The sequence below is a fragment of the Antennarius striatus genome, chromosome 16 (genome assembly GCF_040054535.1).
Source record: "Antennarius striatus isolate MH-2024 chromosome 16, ASM4005453v1, whole genome shotgun sequence".
Taxonomy (NCBI): Eukaryota; Metazoa; Chordata; class Actinopteri; order Lophiiformes; family Antennariidae; genus Antennarius; species Antennarius striatus.
In genome coordinates, this window is record NC_090791.1 from 9,755,762 (window position 1) to 9,776,966 (window position 21,205).

The window sequence follows — 21,205 nt, forward strand, 5'->3', positions numbered from 1 at the left end:
TTGAATACAGGTTACTCCTCATATATATATAGATGTTCAACCATGTTGGCCTGATAAAGAGGTTTCTAGTCCACTTGTATAAACGATTTGTAATCAGTGAAAAATTTGCTTGAGTAACTTGGTTTCAGACAGTATTTGCACAAATGAGATGAAGGCTCATAATTTCAATTATGATATTTATATTACTGACTTTCATGACACTTTTATGGTGTACAAGTCTATTTTAGAAGATTGAGGAATGTTTTTCAACATGGAATTGAGTTATCAATTGATCAAGTATCAATTACATCAAGTTGTGCAGTGAAACTGTTCCCTGTTATGCATATCAGTACAGTATTATCTTTGGGTATGAAACACCTCATAATTCAGTTTTGGCCGTACTGTAAACTGATAGAGGGAAAAAGAATGTACAACACACATCAACACAAAGTAAGCTCACAAAAACTTACATTCACATTCCTTCATTTATTTTGACTTAACTTCTTTTCTCACAGTCGTCGAGTTGTTTAAAGTCTAAAGCTGGTATGGCTGTAGTAGGAACGGAGTTACCAACAACGAGACAAATTAAAATAAAAACAATTGAAACATGCATAAAATAATATATTACATCTGAAAAACAGTTCATTTTGGAGACTTCCAACTTCATTACTGCGCAGGGATTCAGTGTTTTTACAGGACCTTCACAAAAAACAAGAGAATAGAAGGATAGTGTGGTTTATACATGTACTGTAACAAGTTAACTGGAGTGTTTCTCTGGACCAGTGTCAAGTTTTATCTAAAATATACTGTATTTACTAAGTATTAGTATTGAAATAAAGTTTTTCCAAGCATTTATGGTTCATTAAAAATTACTTTGGTCACTCAGCCACAGTTTTAATGCTCAAGCACGACTGTACTGCATTATCATCCCTGAAACGTCAACAGAACTCATAGATGAGAATAAATCCTATGTCAGAAGTGCTAGCAGCACTTTTCCTGTGATTCTCAGGATTTCTTGTAGTGATGGTAGGTCAGCCCTTATTAATGCCCCACTGGAGGTTTTCTCCTGTCAGGTTTAGTCTTTAAGTCCAGTCAGACTCAGGAGTCGTCTGAAGCTTCACCGACTCCATCTTCCAGAATGTCCCTTACTTTTTCAAGACTGTCAGCCTGCCGAATCAATTCCAGCTTCACCTGAAAGGGAAGGCCAGTAAAACATTTTCAAGTATTAATAATGTTTATTCATTCAGAATATTTAACCATCACTCCTCTAATTAAGCCATCTTTCACAGCTACTTGCTCCCTCTTACCTGCAGGGACTGGGAGAGCTGGACAAAGTCCCTCTGGACAGTCTGACTGGTGTCAAACTGGGAGCGCAGACTGATCACCTGACTTCGCAGCTCCAGACACTGTTGATGCAGGACTGCCTGGCAGCCACAGAGAAAACAGTCAAGCCAAAGTTACATTTGGAAATGTGTCATTCTGGAGATTCCTAGTGGTGCAATTAACAAAAGACAAACAACAAAGCCTATCAGTATTGATAACATTCAGAATGTATTCTTGGTCGTGATCACGAACATTCTGAGAATGACATAAAATGTTTTAATGTGTTTAGCAAGGAGACCTACTGGAAGGTTGATACAGTAAATCTCTCAGAGCAACTCCTGGTAAGGAAATATTGTCTTTGTTGTTTGGTAGGTGAAATTCTTTGTAATACTAACAATAAAAGAAAATAAAACATTGGTGACAGTGAGTGTACATTGGAAAGTGAAATCAACAGGCCCAATCAGTAAAGTTAACTTCTACTAAGAATACGGTAGTTGTTTTATTTACTTGTTGCTCGTTTACTATACTGTATAAAATGCAAATTATCTATTTGATATTAGCATTTTGACTCTGCTATTCAGGCAAGGCAGGTGGGAGAGAACACAACACAGTAGACAAACATCATTCCCTCTGGTTGTGTAGATAAGAATGATGATTTTAACCATAATAATTAATGGCAGCATTTAATCTCCTTGAACAAGTTATACAGTTTGTAGTGTTCTCAGAATATTTATGATTAAATCACAATTACCTGTAACAACCATAAGATTAGTGCAAAAAATATATATATCAGGTTGAATTTACTTTATCATTGCTGAGACTCTTGTTGGTGTTTTGAATGTGAGAGAGCGCCAACCGCAGGGCGTCCAGCTCAGTGTGGCAGGCCAGCAGCTCATCCTGTGTCTGGTCCTTCTTCGCTTGGATCCTCTCCATCTCCATCTTCAGACTGGACAGCTGCACTGCACACACACAACCACAAACAAGTCTACATTAGGAGGTCAATCACTGCATCAACAGTAAAAAGGTGGGATTGTTTAAAGAAAAGCTTTGTTTCAACTCATCAGTTCTGGTTCGTCTGATAATGATGTGATCACCAAAGGATATTAAAGGAGAAATTACTCTTCATGAAGTATTACCCATCATCTATCACAAGACCTTCAATTGTCAAAACAAACAAGCAAACAAAAAAGTCTTTTACTCACCTTCTAAAATTTCTGATGACAGCATTTGCAAGCAGGGAGCAGGCAAGAGGAGAGAAATGGAGAATAAAACATGCTTAAGAGTCACAATGGTAGATGTTGAGACAGTTCTCCAAACAATCACACAAGTCACTAACCAGTCTCCTCTGTCTGGCTGTTCAGCTGCTCTCTCAGATTGACAATCTCAATGCGCAGACGCTCCTCACAGTGCGCTCCCTGCAGGTCAGAACAACAATCAGCATACACACTGGTATACCAAGCAGAGGAACACATACAGTAACAAGGTTGAGTAGATATCCTGTAACTTTGATTAAAAACCATGGAAATAAATTGTACCTGCAGCATCGCTGGGCATAATGAGCTGGGCTCCGGGCCTTCATCCACAACGTCCTCTCCTTTCAGCCTGGACAGCTCAGTGCACATCTTCCTCTGGGAGAAGGACAACTCTGCCTGGACACACAAATGGTAATGTGAACATGTTGACTAAATAAAATATGTATATATGAATGAATTTTAAAAAAAAAATCATGTAAAATACTGTAAAGGTGCAGATGAAGCAGTAGACAATGAATGAATGAATGAATGCTGTAAAGGCACATAAATACCTCACATGTAACTATAACAACATGCTCTAGAAGTCAAGTGACTGTTGCTGGTGAATCAGTGAATTGTCAAGCATCACACATGCAGATTTCAAACAGCTAATTCTGTTGCATTCAGAAGTCTCTGAATCAAATGTTTGGAAAAATACTAAAAGAAAAAAATGTATATCAACATTTTGGGAAATACACTATTTTTTTGCCAAGTTTGATGACAATTACAGCTGATGTTTTTAGAGCAAAATAAGTAGCTGGAGCCAGCAGCAGGTTGGATGAGCATAATAAAAAGTAAATACAAGCTGTAGACACTAAACCACGCTTGAAGGCACTGAGGTTTCCACCACTCTTGAGTAGTTGCCTAGAAAGTGCTGTTGATGAGGAAAAAAAATATTTTCTACTGATTAAAGCAAAAAAATTTAATATTACAACTACATTATTACCTTGAGATATGTTTAATTTGTTCCATGACTGAGTTCGTAAGTCAATTTCCTTGTATATCAAACTTGTAATAATTGTAATAATAATTTTAAATATATGGTTGGATGGATTATAAAGTCACAAGCACACAAAAACTATGTCTTTACTCCATGGACAACATGTGGAAAAGAACGAGATGTGGTCTCAGCTGATGTGGTATCCATCCTCAAACTACCAGTGGTGCCACGAAAAACAACTTGTAACTCAGATTTCCACCCATGTCTCGGACAAAAATATAGACAGAGCGACGTCTTGTATCTCAAAAAAACTCTTATGTCGAGTCATTCATATCTCAAGGTACTACTGAAGTCAATTAGTGAATTTTAAGAAAGATTTTTCTGTAACTACAAATAGAGATAATTGTATCTGTAGTTACCATTCTTAACACGACCATGTTCGCATTGGATCCAAATTCTATCACTCACCAGTCGACTCTGGACTGCATTTTGTGATTGACTGAAAGATTTCTGTAAGTCCTGGAGGAGGGACTCTGATGTATGAACCTGAGACTGGAGCAGTGATACCTGACGGCACACACAGACAAATTAACATGTGGATAGTTCTACAAATTTCGTATACACTCCATATATGTGTGTGAGACACAATGACACTCAAAACAGCAATGCTCACCTGTTTGTGTGTGTGGTTGGTCTGTGTGTCCAGTTCCTTTTCCAGCTCTTCCTTCTCAGCCTGCAGTCGACTCACCTCTTCTTTCAGCTCTGACAGCTGTCCAACACATCACATCCTTGTTATTTTATAAAAGTAATGTGTCGAAGGTGCAGCTTTTGGTCGAACTCAAAGTTAAAAAAAGAATTAACAAGAACCAAGGCAGTCAGAGACTGCAACATCCTGCAAATGGTAGGTCAGGGTACCCTGAAAGTAGTACCAGACAAATACATAGCTTTGACCTTTCAGGGTAGGTCAAAGCTATGCACTAGGTTTGACCACAGATCAAAGCTAGTGCATAGATAGATCAAAGCACTAGCTTCGATCTATGGTCTTACACTGGCCTTCTCCCTCGTCTTTCTATCTTATCCATTTCCTGAGTGTACAAAAGTTAAATCGACCATGACCTAGTTTTCTCAATGTCAAGGTCATCATCTCATTTTCATCCCCTTTGCCGCCCGAGTAATGTGTTTTGTGTTTCATCTTTCTATCTGCAAGGGTTGCGAAGATATTTGGTGGACTAAGGAACGAATGGACGAACAAAAGAACAGAAAAACAAATGGACGAACGGACAAACACACGTACACTGACAATCGCAATACATCACTGCTTTGAAGCAGGATGTAATAAAAATGAGCTCTTTTCCTGTTATCTAACTTTGTGCATGAATGCTTCACAAACATTTCTTAAATATAACACTGGTTAAAACTTCATTTCAAAGCAGTATTTTGTGTATCAACGTACAGAGATACAGTCAATAATATTATAATGCAAAACAGCTATCTGTTTTAAATTGATACCTGAGCATTGAGGGCATCCCAGTCGCTGTGTGTAACCAGTCTGTGTCCAGCTGGTGGTAGGTAGATAGCTTCAGGCACCAGAGTACCGGTGGACAATAGAGATTCGGTGTCCTCCTGAGCTTTGAGTTTTCTGGGCAGAGAGGGTGTGTCTAAGGAGAAGGAGGACAGTGAAGCCGAGTCGCAGTGTCGCAGTGAAAAACACCCTTCTGCTGTCAGTGGCACTCCTTCTCCCTCCACCGCCACTTCGGGCTCCAATGGCAGGTTTTGAATTCCATCTACTAGCCCCATGTTCTCCAACTCAGACTGGTTGTTGGTGAATGGTGTAAGAGATTCATTACTGGTGTTTGTCTTTGCTTTCCGTCCAGTGGTCTGAAAAAAGAGAGAAAATCTAACAGTCCGATTACGTCCAGATCACTTTAGAAAGGCATTAAGTTAGACACTGACCATGTTTTGTCCACTGGATCGTCTCCACTCCAAAGGCTGGGACTGGAGAAGAGATATCCTGGCCTCGTACTGCGCTGCTGTCTCTGTTAACCACAAGAAAGTACTGAAATTTTATTAAAGCTTTTGAATCCACTCATCACATTGTATGATGGGCCTGATTAGTTGAGATTACCAAATGTAATGCAAAGTTATGTTCTATGTATTTTGATGTGTCAGCAAGACTTAAAAACTCCAGTAATTCTAATGAAATCCACTGCTGTAATTAGGAGCACAACTTACCCTATATATAAGCTCTTTTGAATCTTATGGGATACCAACATTTTAATATCAACATTTGAATTTTATGTTACTGATTGAGGGTCAGAAGGGTGATCAGTATTGTTTTAGACATTTAGCATCAATAAGAAACTAAAAAAACCCAGAAGATAAATATTGAAATTTAATACTATAGAACTGTATTGTTGCTTTGAAAATTGAAATATAACCACTTATTTAAAATTCCTTCATTGCAGAGGTTCCCCTTCACTGTTCAATATTACCGTACTTTCACAAGCTAACTCACAGTACTTGAATGTCTTTTTTTACACTTAATATGCTCAAAAATAAAATGAAATGCTGTTGAATCGAGTATGTTCTAGCAAGTTCAGTTTTCTAATATCTGTTATTTTATCTCTGTGGTACACGGCTAGTGCAATTATTTTCAGCACATGGAGCTTATCTTGTGTTTATCCATTATGGTGATTTTAATCTCTGAGTCTTACTTAAAGTCATTTATATTTCCTTTGTGACATTTACTCAAGACAAGAGTGCTGGAATCTATTGTGCAAGTCTGATTATTGGGCTCTGATCAAACACACACATGCATGTATACACATACATAAACACACACTGACCTCTGACAGCCTCTTGCAGAGACTGAATCTCTTGATCACATTGTTTCTGCAGCTCTGCCAGTTCCTCCTGTTTGCTCAGCTCACAGATTGTTGCCACACCCTGCCAGTGTTCGACCTGAGCTCGGCACTCGGCTAGCTGGGCCTGCAGGCTCATCTCTAAAAGTGATGATAACGTTTTTTTAATGCCTTTAATATGTTGTGTAGAGGATATTTACATCAGTCTGGATTTAAAATACTGAAATGTTTATCATACATTAGGTAAGAAAAATATGGGCACGTTCACTAAATACATGCATAACTGTGCGAAGTTTGCACTGTTTCCCTATGTCTACGTCAGTTCTCTCCAGGCTGTCTGGCTTCCTCCCGCCTCCAAAAACATGCAGCTTGAGTGAATTGATGATCCAAAATTGCCTGTAGGTGTGATTGTGTGCCTGTGTGGTTTTTTTCTGTTTACATGTGGCTCCGGAATGGACTGGCGTCACGCCAGGAGTATATCCTGCCTCGTGACCCCAGTCAGCTGGAATAGGCTCCAGTACCCCGCAACCCACGACAGCGGATGAAGCGGGTATTTGACGTTGAATGAATGAATGTGCAGATAGTTGGAATTTCACCAACTATCTGCACCAGGTCTACTTTATTAAACAATAACTGAAAAACTTTAGGACAATTATTTCACTGATTAGTGAATCTCATCAATATTTTAGCAATACAAATCAACAAGCAACTTTTTTACAATTGCAATGTTTGCCTATTGCCTATAGTTAGCTGGAAAAGGCTCCAACAACACCCATAGCCGACAAAGTGGAAAAGTGACAGTACATAAGATGAATACTGAGAGGGTGAGTATCTACAAGTGTGGGCAGTTCGAAGAAGATTCACTAAACTTAAATGGTTGGCTGCTGCTAATCTGGAAACCAGAAATTATAGTTACTAAGCTATGAGCTTGATTTTTGGACAGGGCTCAATTGAGTTATACGGAAGGATGGTAAACGTTTCACTGACTGCCACATTGTAGTGGTCTGTCTGTCTTCTTATGATGAGCAACTTACATTGTTTTGAAAATTCAAATTTTAATGGCACTCAATTTATGTTGCAGCGCTGTTACGTATGCAACAGTATGGTACCTGGTCTCATGAGGTTTAACATTAAGGTTAAGCTGTAGTACAAGTTCTTACATAGTTGTTACAGCTGTCTAACATATCAGTGCTCTGGTTATTTAGCAGGCGATAAACGACTCTATTTGGAGTGAAAAGTATGAAGTAGCAGCTAGCAACGCCCATTACCTTTAAGAGAAACGATTCTTACAAGCAGTTCAAAAGCTGCTTCAACATCAACAGGTTTCACATTGAAAACAAGTTAACGTTTTTGTTTAGTAAAAACTCGGATATAGAGCAGCTATTGTACCAAAAGAACCGGTCCCGACCATGTCAAGCGGATAAAAACGTAGTGTTAATATCTTTGTTACCCGTGTCTTCACTCTCTGAGTTCATCTTCTTGTCAGTATTCACTGGTTGGGCCATTTGGCGAGACGGAACGTCTATAAAAAGTCAACAAATTCTGTCCGAGTCGTCATTTTGGCTAGAATTGCCAGGTTTGGTGTTGAAATTGCCAGCGAACTCACAACTTCAGGAAACAACTTTCCCCGGTCTGAGCCTACGGAAATGACGTCAGACCGCTTCCTGTTCGTGAGTGCCCCTCCCTTTGAGTTCGGTCACAAGTTTTCCTCATTATTAATAGCCATGCATGTATGTAGCCATGTATGTGAACCACACGTTTGTTTGTCTATCCTCTGGAAACAAAAAACAAAATCCTCTTTCATCAGGAAGGTGTTTTGTTATTGGAATGGTTGTAAGCACGGTGCGATTTGTCAAAAAAAATATATAGTGGGGGTGTTTTTTGTTTCTTTCAATCATGAGAAACAGAGCAATCAACAGACCTAATTAAGAATAAGATAGAAAGGACCTGATAAGATAGAAAGACGAGGGAGAGGGCCAGTGTGAGCAAGACCATCGATCAAAGCTGGTGATTTGATCTATGAAAGTAGGTCAGAGCACTAGCTTTGATCTTTGAACTATGCAAGTAGGTCAGGGCAAAATTTTAAATTCCTGGGTGTCATGGGATGTTGCAGTCTGTGACTGCCTTGGTTGTAGTTCCTTTTTACGTTAGTGGTAGGCTCTTTGGGCCTAAATTCCGAACATGTTGAAAATGTTCATATGCAATACAAACCAATTTTCTGTGCTGGTCACAATGTGAAAAATGTCCTAATTAGGCTTCAGGACTGTGGATAAGGTCCCATCATGTGAACATGGCAAGAGGATTTAGCCTTATTCAAAGGATCTGTAAAACATAACTTCAACATCCCATAGATTAAGATTTCACATGTGATGTGAATGTAACTCAGAAAATATAAGACTAAGTGAAGAGTTTGGTCTCATTTTAGATGCGTCATCTGCAGCCTTTTGTCCTTATTTAAACTCGAAGCAAATTTGGTCCCAGCATATTGTACCTTGGTTGTGAGTTAAAAGAATTTTAAAAAAGGAAACAGACTGAGACACTCTGTTGAGGTACTGGCCCTGATATTCTGCAGTATAATATTCACTCTGGGGGAAGCAGATCACTTTACATACTGCAGTCTGGCAAGATGTGATCCTCTGCTGTCCTTCACAGAGAGAATTTTGCCAAACCGTTAATATAACTGCACTGAAAAATGACAACTAAAATGAAACTCTTTATCTCTATTTATTAGGAAATATTATCTGACAATGTCAAGTAAAAGAATTTGACCAAGCTGAAAATAGGAAGCTATTTTATTGGAAAGAGCTTCACATCAGTGTTTTTGCACCTGCTTCCTGTTTGACAAAAGGCATGACCCTACATAGTTTCCTGTTTGGCGTCAATAAAAATAACTACACAGATGACTGATTCTTTACCAAAATGGAATTTACTTGAAATAGTGCTTTCTTTATTTTTAACTTCAAATAGGTTTTGTCATAGATTATATCTGCTGTACACACCATGGTCAAAAGCTGCAGATCTATACATAGAATTGCACAGACTCATCTTTTTTGTCCTCATGCTTGTACAGGCACGACTTCGATTTTCCTCTAGAAAACTGATATCTAGAAATACATCCATGCTGTCTCTGCCATATCCATTTACAGTCAAACAGGGTGTGGCAAAGGCAAAACTGAGCAGCAGAGTATACAAGAGACAAAACACAGATGCACAACAGTCATTCTAATATGATATTTGGTGGACTAACGCACAGTCGGACAGACACACGAACACTGACAACTACATCATCGCTTTGAAGTAGGATGTAATTACAATATACAGTATCACCGCCTTGAAGCGGGATGTAATCAAATCCAACAGGTGAAGATTTGCTCAAATTTATTTATAAAAATTTGAAGGTCAGACTTTAAATTCAAAAAAATCCTCTACACTTTCTATATTAAACATATCTTTTTATTTAGGTCAGCTGTTGTGGATCACAGTATAAAGAGGAACATAATCATGAAGTTCTTAACTGCTGCCTCAGGTGTCTTAGTTTAATGACAAGAGTTGTGGATTTGGTAAATTACAAATATTAACTGGCACACAGATATTCATTATGTAACTGTGACTTATATTCAGCCATTAAAGAACCATATAAAACACTGGTGGAAAGTTTTCAAAAACACAATTTCATACAAAGTGACTCATGTAAAAGAGTGCTTAGCAGGTTAAAGCAAAATACAATTTTTATTTCTAGTATTACACAGACTACAATTCTTAAATATATTTAAGTGGTATATGCCTCAATTCTTCTGAGGGGAGAAGTAGCACAGTATATATCAATCATATGAGAGATCAGTGAAAAGTAACAAAAGGTCATTTTTCATTAGACTGAATCCTTCTTACATGCACATGGCGTGTTTTTACTGAGGTAATATCATGTAACAGGTAAACAGATTTTACAGTACCTAAAACTTGAATGGGCTCCTGCAGTATCCAGAAAACTGTGTGCTCATAGATTTGCATATAAAGCACTGAGGGATAAAAATGACATCATGGTGGATGTAAAACCAGCTTTTGTTTTCAGATGATCTTTGGTCCAGTGTGGAGATCCACATGTTTGTGTGCATCTGTCTTTCACAAGCCCATATCCTGATCACTGACACTCTGGCGAAGGTAATCTTCATACAAGTTTTTCTAAAAGAAAAACATATGGTGGTTAAAAACACACCAATCCTACCTTTTTTCAAACCATTTTATAGTCAAATGTGTGACACATGTGATACCTTTTTGGTCTTGACCACCTCCTGAACATATTCCAGCTTCTCCTGCAGTTGCCGTTTCTGTTTGCCTGACAGAGTTGGTTGAGTCCTACATAGAAAAAAAGAGAAATGTAGCAAAGTTCAAGAATGTTTCGTGATTTATTTGAAATGAAGAATCAATTGACTGAAGTTGGAGAAATTTTAACAAGAGAGACGGCAGTGTTGTTTTACTACCGTGTTACAGGCACTGTTCGATAAAAAGCGGTGAGTAAAAATTTGAAAAATCTTTATAAATATTTCACATTACAACACCTGGACGCTTCCGGACTATAGACAGGTGCGGCCTATATATGTAAAACATTTTTCGTTTTAAAATTATGTTGGTGCAGCTTATATTCAGTTGGACTGAACAGTCCAGAAATTCCTTTATTTGTGTTTTTAATCTCAACAGATTCAGCATCATTAGTAAAAAAGCAATGCAATCATTTTGTTCTCCTACTTGAAGGAAAAGTGTGCGATGATGAGCAGGAGAAAAGAAAGAAGGACCAGTCCAGCACAGCAATAAATCTTTTGCTCCACAGTTAAGGAGTCAAATACTTTCACTGCTGGAGTCTGTGGACGACAAGAGCAATAAATTTAACAGTTTCATAAGGTGATTCAACAACTGCAGTAAACAATGGCTCGATCCTCACCAGGTACAGTGACAGTGTCTCTGTCCCCTGGCGCCCCAGGACCAGGTCCAAAATCTCCTGGGACAGAGCACCCAGGACTAGCAGCGCCATCAAAGCCATCGGGATGCTGAAGCCCAGTAGCGTCATGAAGCAGCTCTTACAACGTGCTCGTCGGTTCCCTGCACTGGTCAGCCTGTAAGGGCAGAGGGTGGTGATACATTCCCTGCCATGTGTCCTATTAACGTGATTTCTGTGCAGGGGTGTGCTATATGACTGTTTCAGTCACCTGTCATTAATGAGCCTATCAGTGATGGCCTCACTGATAAGCTCACAGTCTTTCTCCAGGGAGTTGAGTGTATTCTGGACTGTCTGATTAATAGTTTTCTCGATAGTGCGACAAACCTCTTCAATTTGATTGACGCAGCGGCTAGGCTGAGGAAAACAGACATGCTGGTTAAAAGTTAGTTAAAGGAGCCAAGAAAGAAGTCTAAAATGTATAAAATCACCAGTAAACCACTGAAACATGAAACCTCACCTTATTGGGATTAGGGATGTAGATGGTGGGCATGTCAAAACCACATTTGTTGAGTCCTGGTCTTTTGCAGAGCTCTTGGACAATCTGCATCATAACTCTCTGAGACATGCAGTCACATAAAGACAAAATGTTTAAAAAATAGAACCTTGCTACACAAATGAATGTCTGTGTTTAACTGAGAATTATGTGGAAGAATAATGGATTTTTCTTCAAATCAAATCATACTGCAAAAAACAACCTTTTCTAAATAAGGTGCTGCTGTTCTTACCTGTCTGTCCGACTCTCCCCCAGCCTCGTCAGCCTTGCTCAGATAAAAACGCAGTCGATCCCCATGTGTCTCATTCAGGCTCTCCACAATGTTGAGGGTGCGCTTGCACAGAGCCTGACCCATGGGGTCAAAGAACACCAGAATGAGGTCACAGAGGTCACCTGAGAACGACAGAGGGAAGAAACGTTTTTTTTCATACCGTCTGTTTCATTATATGTTCTATTTGTGATAAAGTTTTTATCTGCTCCTCACTTAGTATCAGTTTATCTTAGTCAGTTGCATTTTTAGTTATTTTTATTTGAGATTCAGATTTATTGTGCTGGGATAGTAAACATTTAGATAACTATTACAAGATTTACAGTGAGCTGAATGTTTCAGAAGCTTTGTTTAAAAAAATGGCTAAATTAATTTTTCATTCAGCCTTACCTTCAAGTTCTTAGATTTTTCTCTTTTAACTATCTCCTTTAAGACTGTTTTTCTTGAAGAGACCCATTTCAAATTAATTTTAGATCAGCCTTACCCAGAGACATATCAAATACAAGAAATAAACAAGTATCAGGGCACCAGGTCAAACAAACATGTTGAAAATGTTTGATTACCCCACAAAGACAGATGAAATCAGTTAATGGCAACCTACCAAGCCACAGGATGACTTCATCAACGTCAAAGGGGTACTTCATGTCACCATCCACCAACCCTGGTGAATCCACAAACGTCACCAGGCTGAAACGTTTCTGTCTTGACGTGCAGATCTCTGTGCTCAAGTACTCAGAAACGCCTAGAAATTAATTTAAAATGCTTTAGGGTATAACACAGGCAAGATAAGATATTTCAGTTAATGGTGCTTGATGTTGATCACTGACACAATATACTGAAGCCTTTTGGCTGCAGTGCTGCAAATAAGTATCTGTATAACAAATCTGAACCACAGTTAAAAGAATCCTAGCTGGTGCAACACTTATTTGTTTACCAAGTGACTGTGGAGCTCAAGTCTGCATCAGTGTTTTGAAAGGTAAAGTGTTGTTGCACGGTGGGAAATTTGAATCCAGAATACAAGTTAGCAATTAAGGACCAAATCTCTCCATCAGAATGCTAAGAATTTGGGAATGAATAAGTGTGAAGGGTGAAGAGAAGATGTGCCACTCTGGTAATTCTTATGAACAGGTTTTGACTAAAGTGGAAATCTCACCTTTGAACTGTTGCAGAGGCTTAAAGTGTGGATATAGATGGAGGGTTGCATTTCCCTATAATTAAAAACAAAAAAACAAAAAACAACAACATACAGTCAAGAATAAATAACTTTGTCGACTGTGTCTGGATATTCACAGTAATGGGGATCTCAGGCTATAACATAATAATTTATTTTGTAGCACAGGTCATCGCAAATTTCCCCACAGTGGGACTAATAAAGGTTTAAAATATTTTATCTTGTCATGAGAAATTATTTAAAAAGGAAACTGTGAGCGACACTGATATTTAGAATTAAAACTCATTTTGAAAGATGAGGAGTAAAGCTGGAAAGTTGGAATGCCAATTGTTCTGGATCTAGTATATGTATAAATATATATAGGCCATCTTACAAGATCGCACCTTACTGATTTCATACTATTGAACTCACTGTGAGAGACTCTCTCTTGCGCCCACTTGTAACAAAGCTGAAGCCTTGGGTCTCAATGGCCACCCCAGTGCGCTGAATGTGCTCTTCAACATACCTGACATGAAAGCACAAAACATATCAATAGTTAAATGGAAGCAAAGAACTACAGACAAAATTAATTGAAACTATATTATTGAATAAAATCAATAAACTGGCATGTACTTTAGATTAGATTACACACTACAACCTTTGTTGCTCTCATGCATTATTGATCGCATTTTTCAGCTAAAGATCCGTGTCCCTTAGCAGCTACACATCACACGTAGCATAATATGACTTTATGGGGCGGGGTGGTCTGCTACGCTGTGACAAAGCAGCTTGGTCTGAACCAATTGCAGTCTGAGAATGACAGAGGGCAGTTTGCACAATTACAGTAACACAAACAAAATACCAAGCCTGACTGACAAAGATACGAGCCCAGACAGAGACCAGAAAGACATGAAGTGTGAGAAGAGACAGGATGAGTGTGTGTTAAGGCAGAATGAGCCTCCATGTGTCAGGAGACAAAACCAGTCTGTTTAGCTCTCGTCTGGTCGGGTTCCCTTGGCTAAGAACAGCAAAAAGTTCCAGCTACAGCTAGCATCAGCTACTTGAGCAACAACTGAATCTGCCAGTCCATCAGGAAATGGTAAATCACTAACAATTGAGACAGAACAGCTGGTAGAAATCTAAGAGAAAATATTTTGATCAAAGTCAGAGAGTAACATTTAAGAACAATGCTTTAGTTGCAGCTACTGCTTTTTGATACAAAGGCAAATTTGTATGGAAATACAAAAAGATTACTTGTATTTATTGCTACTTTTTAAATTTCATCTAATGTTTGTTGAAAAATGTGCTTAAAATGACTGGGTAATTAAAATACAAATGTTTTTTTTTTTCAGTGGTACAGAATTTATATGAATGTTTGCTTCTTTATGGTTTATAGCATAAATGACACCACTTCGCTCACCAGTCATTGAGTTATTTAATCTTAAAATGACAAGATGCTTACCAATATCCTTGTGACATACATTCAAAAGTATAATTACCAGTTGATGAAGGAGCTTTTCCCAGCAGAGTGGTTTCCCATTAGCATCACAGTAATCTTTTTTCTGGGTGCCAACAACTTCACACCAACAGATTCAGCAATTGTTATCAATCCTGAACAAAACAGAGAATATAAATTTAACAATGTGCCAGAATTTTGTCAAATGATATTGTTGCCTTAGTGACATCATGGGTGTATGTGTTTACATGGCGTTGGGGTTACACCTGCTGGACTGCGGACAGGCAAATAAAGACCAGGCTAAGTTACATCACTATTTTCATGTATCATGGCTTTAATTCATGACAGCAGAATTTTGATGTTCCGTTGTACCTGAACCAAGACTCGATGTGAATTCATGAGTACTACCGTTATATCCAAACCTAGAATACCTCCCCATACCATAAAAACGACTGAACTCCCGCCGACCTAACATAAATGGATGAGCAACAACGGACATCCATCGAGTAAATGACTACATCTCTACCCATCAGCTCTTGTTAGCTAGCTGTTAGCCCGAAGGTTGGGGCTCAAGTCACATGGGTTAATTTAGTGGATAGCTAGCTAACTTCAAATTCGTTAACCTCTTGGGAACTAAACTTTGTAAGCAGAAGGGGAAGGCTTGGTGTATTTCTAGGGATATTTGTGTCTAGCATTCTCATGTCAGGAAACTCACCACTGTCGGAATCTGCGTACAGTTGATGACAATCCCGCAAGATGCGCTCATCGCAGGATACACCGGCTGTGACCGATTCGGCGTTTGCAGCACTTCGGTTCTTAATTTTTCCAGACATTGTTAAACAGTGATGGCACTAGACTTCTCGACAGAGCTATATAATAACTGTGCAAGTCTAGAACTTCCTGAACAGAGTGTGACCAAAGCCGGTTCACTTATTTGAATCAACCCGGTCTGCTAAAACGTAGTCCACTCCCAGCCACGTCGTCAGTCGAGCGGCATTTCTCGCAAAGGCTTCTGGGGAATGTAGGATTATCGTGTAATTTACGAAGTGAGACAGCCGTGTTTCTCAATGCAGATCACCATTGATAACATACAAATCGAATACCTTCGTTTTTATTGGTACTGTAGCACTTCATATTGTATTAGGGTGAAAGTGAAGCACCAATGTGTACAGAGAAAAAAAAGCATCACAGCACCACACACTGTATAACGATCACTTCATCATATTATATGCAAAGACAAAGACAAAGCAATTAGCAGACATTCCTATGTCAAGGTGGGAAAATCATAGTGCCGACTTCCTTAAATATTGATCCCTGCTCCTGTTACACATGAACACATGCTAGAATTGTTCTTGAACATCCCGGCAAAAAACGGGATTTATGAACAAGAATTAACACTGGACATGTTAATGGAACAACATAAAATCATTATAAAATTAATTTTAGTATTATTTAAATTATAATTTTAAATTATTATCTATGCACCATCTAAGTGATAAATCTCCTTCATTCTATTGTTTTATTTATTTTTGTTTAAAGCTGAACATATTGTATGCCAAAGATGAAAACGTCAGAAAAAGAAGTTAGAAGAACTTGTCAGTGGGAAGGTGCCAATTCAAATGAGACTGTTGAGTTTTGCATGGGAGCAGTCTTCCCCTTCTGCAACAACAAATCAAAAGTGGTCCTACTTTAAATGCTACAATGGAGCTGGTAAGAAGTGTAGGAGAACTGGGAGTCTACAATATCTATCTGTACAGGTAAGAATACTTCAAGGATATAATATACAAATTAACAGGCTTTGTCAGTACCAACCCCCCTATAATGAGGTAAGAGTATAGCATATAGAATACTTGTGCCACATCTTCTGATTGATTCAGAAGACAGTGAATTATTGCGGAGTACGAAAAATCAAATTAACTATACTGCCTTGTGTTATTATTAAAACCAACTTACGCTCGAATACCTGTAGCAGACAGATGTGTCCACGTTAGTAGCTGCATGATGAATCCTAAAAGATAGTGGCCATTTAATGCTACTTTATAGCAAAAAATGCTGAGAAATGATACCTACTGATGTGTCTTTTAAATGCAGGCTGTTGAGTGTGAAATGGCCTTCACATCGCTGTCTGTTACCACATGAAGACATGTTCAACCTTTAACTCAAGTCTGTCTAGGCTGAGCTTCAGCACCTCTCTAGATTGTGTGGGACGGTCCAGCAATTCTTCATATTCAATTTACATGTAAGGATCAAAGTGAATCAAAGCACTTTTTTCATTCTGATTGCCCCCCCCCCCCCCATCTTACTTAAATTTATTTAGTATGTGTCCAGTTCCCTGCTGCTCATTGTTTTTGCTTTTCCGTGGTCACACTGGGTTGATGTGATTGTTATCAGTGAATAAATTTGCATAAATTTCCATACCAGCAGAAATTATGTGATGTGTCACACAGAAGCATCTTGCATTTTACAGCCTCTTGTTTAGCTTCTACCAAGCTGCGACTCAAAAGCTCACTCAACAACAAAGCTGTCAAGCCGCCACATTTCATTCATTTGTCAACTTCTGCGAGAATTGCAAGGTCACAGCACACCAAATATTGGATGTATATAAGTTTCAAATTAAGGAAATATATGATAGGCTTTCACAATTATGAAGATTATGATTTTTTAAGTAATTCAGAATTAATGAGATTGACATTAGTCGTATGTAGCTAAGCATACAGAGAACATTCTGGTTGTGAATGTTTCCTTCATCATCATAGAGTCCTTCATACTTCATCCATGGTTACCAGTGGGCTTTTCTCTCTTTGGCTACCAGCTCCAGGAACTGGGAATGACTCGCGTAGAGTGGGAAGGACGAGTCAACATCAACCCACTGAACATGTCCGGCGTCATCTCCAGCTTGAAGAGGGAGCTCACTCACGCTGTTCCCTGCAGTAAAATCGAAGACATGCCAAAATTCAGCTAAACAAATTTGTCCTTATGACTGGGGAACAAGTTTAAACATTCAACTGAAGTCCTGATACCTGTTTCATCATGGAAGTTGACTGCAACCGTCTCCATCCAAGCATTGTCAGTGTTTCTAGGATCATCCACATAGCCTTTAAAGACCTGAGGGTGAAAACATTTTTCTCAGAGAAGCAGTTGTTTACCACAGCATAGTAGCATACAAGTGAGAGGGTTGTCATTTACTTACTAGAAAGCCTTTTGATTTGAACAGTTTGGTGATGCGTTCATGTATTTTTGCTCTTTCTGATGGTGGGACTGCCAGGGAGTTCAATGCCTCTTCTGAGAACTCCCTCTGGAGTGTGAGAGAGACCTGCTCCCCTGCATCTACCATCCCCTACGTAACACACATATAAACACACAAAGGAGTTACGGGAACACCTCACATAGCTGAAACAGAGTCTAGACATCAATTTATTTTTGTTGTCCACTGGCAATTTTGAATAGGCGTGAGTACAATGAATAGCAAGGCATGAAAAAGTGTCAGTCATGTACATTGTAAGACAGCAACAGACCTCATTCTAAATGCTTCAAAATGTTCATTATATAAAAGCCACAAACCCCAGGAATAGCCCACTCCCCACAGTCTTTCCTCTTGATGGACACAAACTGTAGAATTGGATGTTTGGACACCAAGTGCTGTATCTTTTGTCCTTTGGCATCTACTTTCCACCTGGAAAACAGACAGACAATTTTCTGTTGGGACTGATCTCACCTCAGAAAGACACGATGCAAAAAGAAAAAAGTTTTTTTTTCAAATAAATTTTAAAAAATCATGGATGTCCTCCTGGGTGAAAATAAAAAGCACTATCCAGATTGCAAACTTCAAAACACAGGATGTGTGATAAGGATACACACAAGTTTTGGACCAACATATACACTAGCTAGAGGAAGCTTCCTTCAGGGACATCACTTGTTGATGTGCTTATTACAGCAAGAGGACAAAGCCACGTTCTATTGCCTTAAAACATTGTGGCTTCTCAGTAAAAGATTTTGGCTACTAGCCTGGTCTGCTGGCAGGCTGTTGAACATTTACCCCACTGAAGGGGTAAATACGACCTAGTACCATTTAGCACATGATATATATACTCTCAATTCAAAGGCTTTAAAAGTTTGCTCATTTTGGTCACAAACCATGAATGTTAAAGTGTTGGAAATACACTTATACATCTCTGTCCAAAATCTTTTTGGGTTGCAGGCAATAGATCTCAGGATGTGTTTCTTTTCAAAATATTCAGAATGAAACATAAAATGTACAAACTCAATCTTCAAGTACCTTTGGAAATCAGGGTGGTGAGTAATACATCTGAGTAATGATATGGATCACTGATATGGGTTTCAGTGTGTAGAGTAAACAAAAAGTTACCTGGTAACAATGGGATCTGCTGCATGATTGGGACCCCATTTTCCAAGTAAACCTCTTCCAGTCAATCCTGTCCGTCCACGAGGATTTCTTAAAGAACAAATGTAGTAAATTTGCTGAAGATATGTCAAAAGTATAAATACTTTACTTTAGGGAACACATAATCACAGCATTGCTCTGGCTACTCACTACAGTATATTTGTTGGTATTAAAGCCCCACTAATCAAAATCTTTGACATTGCCATTTGAGAAAATAACTCCCTACAATGTGAAAGGGTTATTAATACAACAGATCAATTGCATACATAATTTTGTTGCCGTACTGGGTCCACTTCAGTACTTTCTATTCTTCAAAGCTTGACAGTTACTAAAAGCAGACATTAACTACCTGCTTTTAAGCAGATGGCACCCAAATAACATCACTGACTGATGTTATCTTAATGTCAGGGAAACTTGTTAAGAACTACTTCTATTCATTTTCTATGTACTTACAGTGGTTTTCCATTGTCCAGTTTGTATATGCCTTCAAAGCTTGTCCTGTCAACAGCACCGTCCACAGCATTAAACTTTGGAGAAAAAGTGCTGTGAAACAAGAAGCAGTTATGAAAACTAGAATTAACTCCAGCTGACTGTTTAAAACAAATTTTCACAGATGCCAAGAAAGTTGCCAAGATTTTGGACCACTTAACTGATAGATGTGCAATTAATTCAACACGCATTACATTATTTGATTTAATGCATTATATATTATGTATGACGTGCTAACCCAATATCAGGATCTGCCCATACTGGTGTCTTCAATACAGATGGGTCAGTGTAGCTCACTGGTTTGTACTGTGGCCAGTTCTGACTCCAGTCCACCTTGTCATCGGGCACAGGAAAGCGCTTGACTTTAGATCCTGGATACTGCTGGCATCTGGACTTCATATGAGGCTTGGATGAGAATGGCATTGTCTTTACACTGGTTGTGTATAAGTTACAGTCACTGGTAGTGAAGGGTCTGATTGTTTGACTCGTACTAAGAGGATGAGACAAAGGGCAGGAGATAACTGGTCTGCAGAGGAGGAAATGTGGGACAAAAGCATCCAGTAAGTACGACTGTCATTGGCCTCACTGCAGCAGCACAGTCCCAGCTGTAACCCACACAAATTCCTTAACAATCTGACTCTTCAGTAAATGCTCGTCTTTCATCAAGCCACACCATCATACATTTTCTCTGACCCACCCACTGACCACAGTTATGTTTTAAAAAAAAGAAAGAAAAGAAACAGACATTGGTTGCTCACTAGAATATTTGAAAATAGGGTGAAGACTCTTGTTATTCTGCATTTCACATCAATCGACTGAAATCTTTCGTGTTTTTTTTACTGCCTGTTGGTCTGAGAGGACTAATTTCATCCGAGCTGTATGTCGTGCATATATGGAACATCTGACAATAAAGTTGACTAAGACTATGAATTAATAATGGTTTAACTTTCATGACATGACTGTCTGACTGATAATTTGGTTGACACCTCATATTAGTATATTATTAGAATTTGCAACTGGACCACTTTAATATACTGCGCATTGATAAATACAGTTCTTTAAACACTTTCAAACACAGTTCTTTGAAGACTTCAAACTTCGCCTGGCTCCGCAGTGATTGAGGACTTCGACAAATAGCTACTACCGCACATGACGTTTCTATTGAGATTATTGTGTGAGGTAACAACCGAAAATTGTCCGACGCTGAAAAATTTTAGCGTGCAGTTTAATTTTTAAAGTGTTGTTGTGCAAAAGGTACCTAATTCCAAGAGTGCAGACGGTGTTCGGTAGTCTGAAAAGAGTGAGCACTAGTCGAAGCCGGCCGATCCAGTCCCGTCGCAGAAGGGAATGAAACATCCCTTATGAAACATGGATCAATAATAGAACTAAAACACACAGCATGTATCCAGGAAGTAGATCGCCCGACGCGATGACGATGACGCCAGAAACGGGCGTGGTTAAATCGTCGCATCGTTTCTATGGTGACACGATTCCCGACGTTAAAACGGTGGTCTCGCTTGCAAACAACTGAATGATAGCAATGAGAAAAATTATGGAGC

General features: G+C 38.8%; 3 protein-coding genes across 5 annotated transcripts; all 3 read right to left on the reverse strand.

Moving 5' to 3' along the window:
• Positions 1–55: 55 nt before the first annotated feature.
• rabep2 (rabaptin, RAB GTPase binding effector protein 2) lies at positions 56–8,026 on the reverse strand. The gene is made up of 12 exons (XM_068336264.1): positions 7,846–8,026; positions 6,381–6,536; positions 5,488–5,570; positions 5,044–5,412; positions 4,208–4,303; positions 4,003–4,101; positions 2,838–2,951; positions 2,639–2,717; positions 2,505–2,516; positions 2,107–2,261; positions 1,287–1,403; positions 56–1,170 (listed from the first exon to the last, which is right to left on the reverse strand). The coding sequence occupies exons 1-12, from the start codon at positions 7,898–7,900 to the stop codon at positions 1,078–1,080; spliced, it is 1,428 nt and encodes a 475-aa protein (XP_068192365.1). The 5' UTR covers positions 7,901–8,026; the 3' UTR covers positions 56–1,077.
• A 1,193-nt stretch (positions 8,027–9,219) lies between these two features.
• Positions 9,220–15,721, reverse strand: si:ch211-11k18.4 (uncharacterized). 2 transcript variants are annotated; one of them, XM_068337664.1, is made up of 12 exons: positions 15,471–15,721; positions 14,799–14,910; positions 13,732–13,825; positions 13,303–13,357; positions 12,751–12,891; positions 12,114–12,274; positions 11,846–11,944; positions 11,597–11,760; positions 11,332–11,503; positions 11,139–11,251; positions 10,664–10,748; positions 9,220–10,574 (listed from the first exon to the last, which is right to left on the reverse strand). In XM_068337664.1, exons 1-12 carry the CDS (start codon positions 15,586–15,588, stop codon positions 10,515–10,517), a joined length of 1,374 nt encoding a protein of 457 aa, XP_068193765.1. In that variant the 5' UTR covers positions 15,589–15,721; the 3' UTR covers positions 9,220–10,514. The 2 variants fall into 2 exon arrangements, with proteins under 2 accessions (XP_068193765.1, XP_068193766.1); XM_068337665.1 differs by having other exon boundaries at positions 11,597–11,742; positions 15,471–15,720.
• A 129-nt stretch (positions 15,722–15,850) lies between these two features.
• Positions 15,851–21,059, reverse strand: nudt9 (nudix (nucleoside diphosphate linked moiety X)-type motif 9). 2 transcript variants are annotated; one of them, XM_068337667.1, is made up of 8 exons: positions 20,905–21,059; positions 19,885–20,136; positions 19,611–19,700; positions 19,122–19,208; positions 18,317–18,428; positions 17,946–18,092; positions 17,776–17,860; positions 15,851–17,680 (listed from the first exon to the last, which is right to left on the reverse strand). In XM_068337667.1, exons 1-8 carry the CDS (start codon positions 21,000–21,002, stop codon positions 17,535–17,537), a joined length of 1,017 nt encoding a protein of 338 aa, XP_068193768.1. In that variant the 5' UTR covers positions 21,003–21,059; the 3' UTR covers positions 15,851–17,534. The 2 variants fall into 2 exon arrangements, with proteins under 2 accessions (XP_068193768.1, XP_068193767.1); XM_068337666.1 differs by having other exon boundaries at positions 19,885–20,172.
• Positions 21,060–21,205: the final 146 nt, after the last annotated feature.